Consider the following 9,539-nt stretch of genomic DNA (forward strand, 5'->3'; position numbering starts at 1 on the left):
CTTCATCCCCCCTCAAACATGCTTTAATGCATTTAAACAAGGAGGTGGTTTGGGCCGTCCTAATCCCAGATATCATGTTGATAAAATTCACTTGGAGTCACAACCGTTGACACTCGTGTGGCCCGTCCAGTCTGCGGAAATTGCCAAAACCTTCCAAAAGGCCACGCTTGCTGATGGAATCGGTTCGACCAATTCTGTCGATGCAGTCACGTATTATTGGTATTCGTCAGGTGTCACATTTGAGAAACAGCGTCACAATAAAACGACAATGAAAGGTAATAGGCAGGAAAACAGTTTATTATATTAACTAGGATTGTGTAACGTTGGTAAACGTCCCATGTATATTCTTGCATTTAGGACCTGAAAAGTGAGAAAAAGATAATGTCACAATTCTTACAAAACATTGAAGATTGAAGATTTCCATTCTACTAAGCATAGGACGAGGGGCTATCAAAATTCTTGAGCCTGAAATACTATCATAAGTATGTATGATAAATATTCATGTATGATATTGAAGAATAGTTTATATAAGTCACATTAACGCCATATTGACACGCTCATGTTGTTAGTTTCCGGTCACATGACATATAATCACATATACCCCTATTGAAATGGCAGAAATGGATAAACGAGTACAGGGCAGTCATAAAGTTTTGGTCCTCCAGGTCCACCCGACGAAGCACATTGAAGAGCGACTGACAGAGGAACGAGCACCCCATGGGACTCAGCAAACTCAAAACAAACCATACCATATTAATGCCATACAATTAATATAATTCCCTCGCTCTATTGGATAAGAATTATGCAATTTGGTATCATTTACTTTTCATAAAATGCTTTCTTGCAATTAATGGCGGCTATTTAGATTTGCAATAAGATAGTGCTTACCCATGGCATTTTGGTTTGCCAACATCAGGCAGCTCCTTCTTGGCGACAAGATGAGTAAGGCCTAAAAGAAGATGTCTCTTAGTTCTCAAATACGAATCTGAATTTAACATCAGTTTATAATTATTAGCTATGCAGTTTATTAACCTACATTAATCTTTTGAAAGGCGACTATTCCTGTCGAAAGAGGCGACTATCGGGATCGGGTGGTCAGGCTCGCTGATTTGGTTGACACATGTCATCGGTTCACTCACTCATTCACTTTTATTGATCTTCATAGCTTGGATATTTAACAGGAAATTCCATCCACAATGTGAGTCTATCAAGTAACCATCAAGCAACTTATCAGATAAATGCGTAAACATCATGACCGTTTCGTGTATCCATACGTTACCAGAATATAACAGGAAACGATTGCCATATTGAAAGCCTAGGCTTGATATGTATCTGGGCTTTACCGCATGTCATTGTCGGTTCACGTCCCACCAGAGCCGACATACTTACCAGCCAGAGCAGACTGGAAGCCGGAGTTGTAGTCGCAGGCCACCTCGTTGTGGACGTAGTCCTCCCTGTTATCTTTGTAGGAGTCATCATTACCAGGACCTCCCACTATGGCGCCCACGAGGAGTTGGGGGCTGGGGCCGGAAGCGTGAAGGTTGGCCTCTGAGCAGGGAGCTGGACGGTCGGGGCAGGAACTGAAGCGTCGACGAACACAGACACAGAGTAGGGCAGGAAGGAGATTTTGTAAATATGTTCATGGTTCCGGAGAAAGGTTTAAAATTAAATGTAATTTGTTTTAAAGCAAAATTTTGTTATATACGTCTGATTTAAAAGGTTTAGAATTAAATGTAATTTGTTTTAAAGCAATATTCTGTTATATATCTCTGATTTTCCATGAGCGTTATTCAGATTTTAAACAAATACATACTGTGTTGAAAAATCAGAGGTATATAACGTGATTATATACATCTGAATGACTTTGATTAACCAATCACAATCCACTATTTACTAAAGTCACGGTAGAATACATGATTGCGTAGTGACTTAGAAGTGTTAATCAGGCTTATATAGGAAAATATAATAATGAAGTTAACACACGCGGATCTGTGATGAGGACTCCTGGGGTATTTGGAGCCGAAGCCGATCTGGTAGCTGATGCCGTAGTTGTTGTCACCGAGGATGTAGTTCATCTGTTGGGCTGCCCACTTCCTGTAGGTTGCAGTGTCAATACCAGCATCGGCAGCCACCAGAGCGACGAATGCTGCATCAGCTGAGAATGTAATGAGGTGTTGATATTAAATTTTACTTACGCCCAAAAATCCTGTGACAATATCACCGAATGCGGAGTGCAGCATGAACCGTGTAGATTGATTATGGCGTTAAGTAAACTTCTAAGATGCTTCGGTGAAAGATCAAAGGAGCCGACAATACTTTATCAGACGATAATGTGCACTTGTTGCATTACGTCACAATGTGCTGACGGCAGTGCGCCATTCCAGTCTGCCCCCTCGTAATCGAACTTTATTTTGCATTACGTCACAATGTAATCGACGTCACGATGGATGTCAGCATGACTAGTCAGCTTCAGCTGAATGTACCGATCTAAACTTTCGTTGGTAGTAGAAATGAGACGGTCATATTAACTTGTATTGTTTAAGAGAATCACAGATGTAAGTAAAATGATATAGAGAAGATATTTAACCCGTCATCAAACTGATTATCATTTGTTTTTCTAGTAACGTTTGACTTAACGTAGGTGGCTGACACGTCAAACAAACAGCGCGTCAGTTAGCCCTGTGCGAGGATTCTTAATTTAGGTCACAGTCACCGTCGTTTGTTCTCTGCGATAGATTAATCGAAATTAGGCTTGGAAATTATTAAATACGGCATCTTAGAAAAAGAAATGTATTTCTTAAATAAAGAAGGAAGGTAGAACTGAGGTGTACTGTGGCCTCGTTTAAAAAAAACTAATCAACGGATTGCAAAAAGAGTAACCAAAAAGGAACAACAGACACAAGGTAAATCGTAAATAAGGATGCATAGCACAGTGAGTTATACCAATGGCGTTAAGACAGTCTGTTGCATTAGTATGTCATATTCATTCCCTTAGGACCCAAAGCTTTCCCTGAATGGTTTAAGGTTGATATGAACCTGCATATCTGTTGGAGCCCCACTGGTCTCGCCAAGCCTGTCCACATGGAGTGTAGGTGATGGAGCCACCAGGGAGCCAGCCCTTGAAGAAACCCTCCACTTCCGTTTTGTAGGCAGTGTCGCGGGTAGCCTCGTACAAAAGCAGCTGAAATGGAATCATTCTTGATATCACATTCCCATTCCTCATCTTTTATTCATCATCTGTGACAAGCACTACAGAAGAAATACAATGTGATGTGACCATCAGTCATAGATACTGATTAGCAATGAAACTGATGTACATCACCTTGATCAAGCGATTTACATAAATTTACATAACATCTGTGTATATCATTCTTTCTCCTTCCTTCTTCTTTGTGTCGACAGAATGACACTTTATTGTGTTATACGTGTTTGAATCACATTGGACCCGCTTTTCAGCGAAATAAACTGTTCAGACACTTTGATGCACAATCATGGATATTGTATTTAAATGTATCCAGATCTGAGAGACTGTAACATGACAAATCATACGGTATAAAAAGACCGTCCAAAATATACCTTCACGATATATATATAATATAAATATATAATTCACCATGCTAATACTAGACGGAGTTATTATATATTTCACACTTTCATAGGTTCAAACATAATTTCGATATTTTGAATAGGATGGGGAGGTAATGTTGAGATTGTAAGCGGCAGCAAATGACGAAAACTCCCGTAAAATACCCAGCGTTCTGTTTGCAATATTGTAGCAGGAGAGAGATTTAGATTTTCACACTTTGCTTTTGAGAAACACATGTGAAATAAATAGTTCAAGAATTATATAATTCTGAAGATTTAGGAACACGACATGTCAATCCACGTAGATGCGTCTCTCAATTTGTGTCACGAAAGAGTTGCCTGTAAACACATTGTATCACCTGACAAGCGATCTTCTTGTCGTCCCATCCCAGAGCCCACGCCCAGGCATTCTCGTGGTATCCCTTGGCATCAGCCAGGTAGGACTTGTCACCTGTAGCTCTGTACAGCCACATGGCGCCCTCACACATCTCGTCCTTATAACCACTTGATCTGGAGTAGCAATAGATCACGTTCACACAAATGTTTAATTGTAAATATCCACAGAAACAGAATAAGGTTGCCCCGCCATGAACATGCTAAGAACAGACCACTGGATGTCATCATTATGGTGCCAGGCGTGTAGCAAGCCATTCCTTTTCGTGCAAGCCTGATACGCTGCAAAACTTTATATTTAGATAGTACTGAAGACTTGCCCAGCGTATGTAGCAATGATCATGTGTAAGTCCAAGTTTTGGGGTTTTTTTCACAATAGTAGCTACGCCCCTTGGTGCCTTTAACTACAGAAAACGTTCACCAGTGTACACTGGTTGCCAAACCTAAAACCATAACGCCGAATTGTCCTGTGCGTGTGATCATCTGTAAAGCCTTGAGTTGACATTCTCTATTATTCGCTAACCTGTTGCTTTATCTATATCTGATGTCCCCATCCTACACGAACAGGTATTTTATTTTTATTTTATTCTGTTGAAGCATGAAAATGCACAGAATGGAACATACATGTCTATATTTCCAATTTTGCATATTTTTATCAGGTTAAGAATGAGAAGTTATACGAAACTTAAGAATGTCAGTATTTTTTCATGACATAATTCATGCCACCATATCTCCCAATCAGAGACCGGGGCGATAATCATACTTATTGCCAAAAGCAGTTTCTAACTGTGGTTGGGTACTTACAAAACCCAACAAATATGTGTTAAACGATTGATTATTCTTTTCTGACGACGAGTATTGCTTTAAGTCTACATGCATTGATGTGATCCCAACAAAGGCCTTTGAACTATTGTAATCTTGGATGCTTTGCAAACATGTCAATGTAAACGTATAAAGACATTGAGTGAGTTTTTGTTTTCAAAATCGCGCCGTATTCAATGGAATGAGCGTCAGTCTATCATTTCAATGTTTGATGAAATTATCTATGTTAAACATTTGCCGACCTAAGATAAAGTTTAACATTTGGACCACAGACCAACGGATTCCTTTACTATAAAATGCAGACATTACATAATTGCTGTAACTATACATTGTCTATCTAAGAGTCAGTGCTCATAGAGTGATCGTAAAAGAATACATACGAGTAGAACTGGCCAGCATCTTGGATACTCGATGAATATGTCCCAGGGTACTTCTTCCCGAATTCGTAGATTTCCTTGGAGGTTGACAGAAGCTTGGCAGCATATGTAGCATCTGCAACGTCAGATGATTAGTATGTCAGATGATTAGTACGTCAGATGATTAGTACGTCAGATGATTAGTACGTCAGGTGATTAGTACGTCAGGTGATTAGTACTTCAGGTGATTAATACCAGGTGATTAGTACGTCAGATGATTAGTACGTCAGGTGATTAGTACGGCTTGTTCAGGACCGATAGCATATCATACGTCTACTATTACTCCTTTGGAAAATGAGTTTGTTGGCACTTTATAATTATTTCAGTACGTGTCACCTCTTTCCTTGAAAGCGAGATACCCAGCAGCTAAAGAGGCAGCAATCTCTCCAGCAACATCTGATCCAGGTTTGCTTGGTGTCAGTTTGTAGGCGGGTCTGGCCATTGTCATGTCCTCAGCACGTCCCCAGAAGTGATGGTCGTCATTGCCTTCTCCAACCTTGAGGAAATCAGACAGTAAATATGAAAACATGACTGGAAGCAGTGATGCGAAAAATAATAGACAAAATATGTATTATGATTATGTGAATGCGTCAATGTGGCAATGTGGCAATCAGTAATGACAATATTTTGTAAGGGGGCAAGGTGACAGCCATAGTTGTCTACACAGCCCACGCAGCCACCTCTTTCGACCGGCAGCTGTTCCCAGGAATCATTAGCACAGAGTAAACTATGATGACGGGTCCCGAGCTCTACTCCTTTACAAGAATAACCCACCTGAGCATAAAGTGTTTCACTGTTGGGAATCCAGCACTTGAGATAGTAGTCCAGTGGCCATTTGATCATGTCAAAGAACATATCTGTCTGCTTCATTGTGGCGTATGCATCTTTCCACTGAAGATAGCCCCAGAGCAGCACGGTGGAAGTGCTGGACATGGGTAAGCTGAACTTGACGTGGTCACCAGCTGAAAGAGAAATTAGTAACATCTCACCCTTTGTATTACAGTCCTATCCTGTAAGTGGCCCACCCGCCCCGTTTTCAAAGGATATGGACATTTGACAATCTATAACTCTATATGTTTCAAGTCTGTCTTTCTACCATGGAGTGTTATAGAATGATAATTATCTAAATTTAAAAGTAAGGCGAAAGTAAACATATTTGTTTGCACTTTTGAACAAGAATTTGTATCATGAGTATACATTGCCCTAATCTGAACGTTCCCACTCACCATCATACCATCCTCCAGTGAGGTCCTCCCCGTTATCTCCCTTGTCTCCCAGGGCGGAGTCTCCCCTCCAGGGAATGGGGTTGTTGGCCGGAAGTTTGCCTGACCTCTGGGCATCATAGAACAGGATGGACTTGGCGAGTGCCTCTCCGTAAGCATATCTAGCAGTTCCGCCTCCTGATAATATGGAAAACATACCTTGATAATTAGAGCTGACTGGAGATTAATGCTAGAAAACCAGATTGAACATATATCAAATTCTGCTTTTATTCGATAGTTTCAAATTAGCTTTGGTGAAATTTATCTTTTAATGCACCGTTGTAGTATGCCCATTCTTATCTTGTTGCAGTTTACGTCACTATTTGTGTCTCATGTATCGATGATCATGTGTAAGTCTTGGTATGATTAGTGTATCAAACATATACTATGAATCAAACTATCAAACTATAGTATGAATCAAACCACCTAATGTTTTGCCGGCTATACCAGGACCTGGCAAAATGTAAGGGATCGTGAATGAATTTTGGTGATTCTTTGAAGACTGGGCACGCAATGGTGTAAGTTCACCCGGGGATGAAGGAAGGAAGGAAGGAAGGAATAATTGCAAGAATCCCGAACTAATTTTGATCACATTGTGTCACACTGACCTGTATGTGGAATTGGTGGAATCGTCGCTACTTGGTGAGGCTGGGTGGGCCCGTTGCCCTGTGTTACTGAGCCGGAACCGGAAGTTGGCGCAACGCCACCTCCCATTCCTTCAATTTCCAGCGTTGTTTTGGGCGTGATGTCACCCGTGGTGTGAGCCACGAAGTCAAGACATAGCTGATCTCCGACATGCTCGTCAGCATTCCACGCCTTGTTGGTTAGGACGTATTCTTTCCCACCATCTGACTTTTTAGCATCCGCTGTCCATATCTGCCAAGTCAGAAAAATGTGACAGATAGACGCTAAGGTAACCGCAAACTTAATGTGTGTGTTTGTCGCACTACCGACCCAGATTCGACTCCTTATAAGAGACAAATTGTAGGAATATTGTCTTGTGTCAGTAGCTGTTCTTCTGGTCCGATCATATTGCGAATGACAGGATTAGAACTATATCATATGCAGTGTATTTTGATGTATCTTCACAATTTACAGTGTGATTGTTTCGTTTATCCATCCCAAACCTGCAATAAGATTAACGAAAAGTTATGCCATTGTGGATTATGCATATGCGTTAGATATCTTTGAAAGATTTTCTCGGTTATTAATGCTAACGAAAACGTTGAAGCAGCGCCTTAATTACGTCAAGGCTGTCGACGGCTTGGTCAAAACGAAGATGTGCTGTCCAAGAGTGAAGCTCCTTTGTGATACCAATACAGGCCTTAGCCTGGAAACCCCCGTTCCAGTGGTTGTTGAGTTTGACTTCCACCGCGGACCCTACAGCCAGGATAGCCGCCACGACGAACACGTTCATCGTGACTGAAAGGAAATAAACACCAACATCAATTGGTGGAGGACAATTTCGGCACCGCCGTGGTATTGTTGGTATATTGCCATATGCGGCATAAAACACATTCCGTCATCTGCGTAAATGCTTTGCTACAAGTCTGATTGGATCAGGCTGGTTATGTGTATTACATTCTTAGATGTGTTCTCGAATATACCAACTAGTTCTTAAATACTTACACAGGGTTTGAATTTTATTATTTTTTATTGTTTGGGACAAGCCTCGGTGTAAAAAAAACTCAGCGTGTCGTTTCATCAGAGGTCTATAGACCACGTTCAGTGATACCCGTGAACATCCGGGCTAGGGACCCACGCTTGTCATAAAAAGCGACTAACTGGATCAGGAGGTTTAGCTTGCTGACATGGTTCACACATGTCACTGTATCCCAATTTCGTAACTACATGCTCATGTTGTTGATCACTGGATTATCTGGTCCACATTCGATTATTTACAGACTGACATATGGCTGGAATATTGCTGAGTGCAATGTTAACCCATTCTCTTCCCACACAGGTTACTTTTCCTATCTGCCAACGAATCTGTGTTCTGATAGAGGTCATATTTCCCGGTTTTCATAAAACCCCTAGCGGCAAAAAATCGCAATACTAATTATCTCCCTTCTTTCTGTCCAATCAGAACATGTGTTTCATCGAAATGACTAATGCAAGCAAATGTGAGGTCCCAAGTGTACCTCCTCTGACGGAGGCTTTTGTTGATGTGACGCGCAAAACATTTAGTGGCAACACTTTTCCCTCGTTAACGAGGGCGATGGAGACGCCATTGATCCGCCATTACAGGACTGAGTTTTGTCTTGAATGCACATTCGCACCTCGTGTTGGGGTAGAGGTTACAGCTTTCCCGAAGCATGCGGAAATTCCCGAAGCCTTACAAATGATCACTTTTGAAACAACGTCACTGATTGCACAACTAAATCTGATTGCAACCAATCACGAATCACTCGCCGCATTAGAACAGAGGTTCGTAGGAAGATATGACACGTAACCTCTGTGGGAAGAGAGCGATGTTAAACAACAAACCAACCAATCATGTTCAGTGTCGACAATGAATAATGTCTTAGAGGAACTACCATATGGCACAATGTACAATGTAGTCCTTGCACATAAAGAATACATTAGTCTTATCTCCGTTCAGTCTTGGACATTGGGTACGTCATTAACTGGATCACAGATACTGTTAAATGTATGAACAAAAGCAAAGATATACTTACCTTCCTATGTTCAGATATCAAGTGACACTTGTCCGTACAAGTCATACAATTTATTGTCTTGGGATCCCGCACCTTGACCTTTTACCTTATATGCCTATCTAATCGTCCGATCCATGCCGCATGTGCACACAACCAGTCAAACGAGAAGAACCGGCATTGAATTGGCATCGCAGATGTCCAGGTGACAAGAGCCTGATGCAGATGTTGATCACATACTCGCACTGACATGCCCCTCTGTGAGGGTTGTAGGAAATGACGGTGGAAAACTTGGGAATATGTCTGACATTCGGCGTACATGCCGAACCAGCATCTTCAGATTTTGTTTCATCCAACATGGAGCCAGACTATATATTTATTATCCACTGCAAGGTCGATGATTTTAC

The 9,539-nt window shown here is 41.3% G+C and overlaps 1 protein-coding gene across 1 annotated transcript; it reads right to left on the minus strand.

Moving 5' to 3' along the window:
• Positions 1–271: 271 nt before the first annotated feature.
• LOC137267878 (uncharacterized) lies at positions 272–9,280 on the minus strand. The gene is made up of 13 exons (XM_067802323.1): positions 9,157–9,280; positions 7,725–7,900; positions 7,087–7,354; positions 6,443–6,616; positions 5,991–6,178; positions 5,553–5,712; positions 5,181–5,292; positions 3,945–4,095; positions 3,037–3,181; positions 1,984–2,155; positions 1,390–1,580; positions 889–949; positions 272–360 (listed from the first exon to the last, which is right to left on the minus strand). The coding sequence occupies exons 2-13, from the start codon at positions 7,893–7,895 to the stop codon at positions 354–356; spliced, it is 1,800 nt and encodes a 599-aa protein (XP_067658424.1). The 5' UTR covers positions 7,896–7,900; positions 9,157–9,280; the 3' UTR covers positions 272–353.
• Positions 9,281–9,539: the final 259 nt, after the last annotated feature.

This window comes from Haliotis asinina, chromosome 16 (genome assembly GCF_037392515.1).
Source record: "Haliotis asinina isolate JCU_RB_2024 chromosome 16, JCU_Hal_asi_v2, whole genome shotgun sequence".
Taxonomy (NCBI): Eukaryota; Metazoa; Mollusca; class Gastropoda; order Lepetellida; family Haliotidae; genus Haliotis; species Haliotis asinina.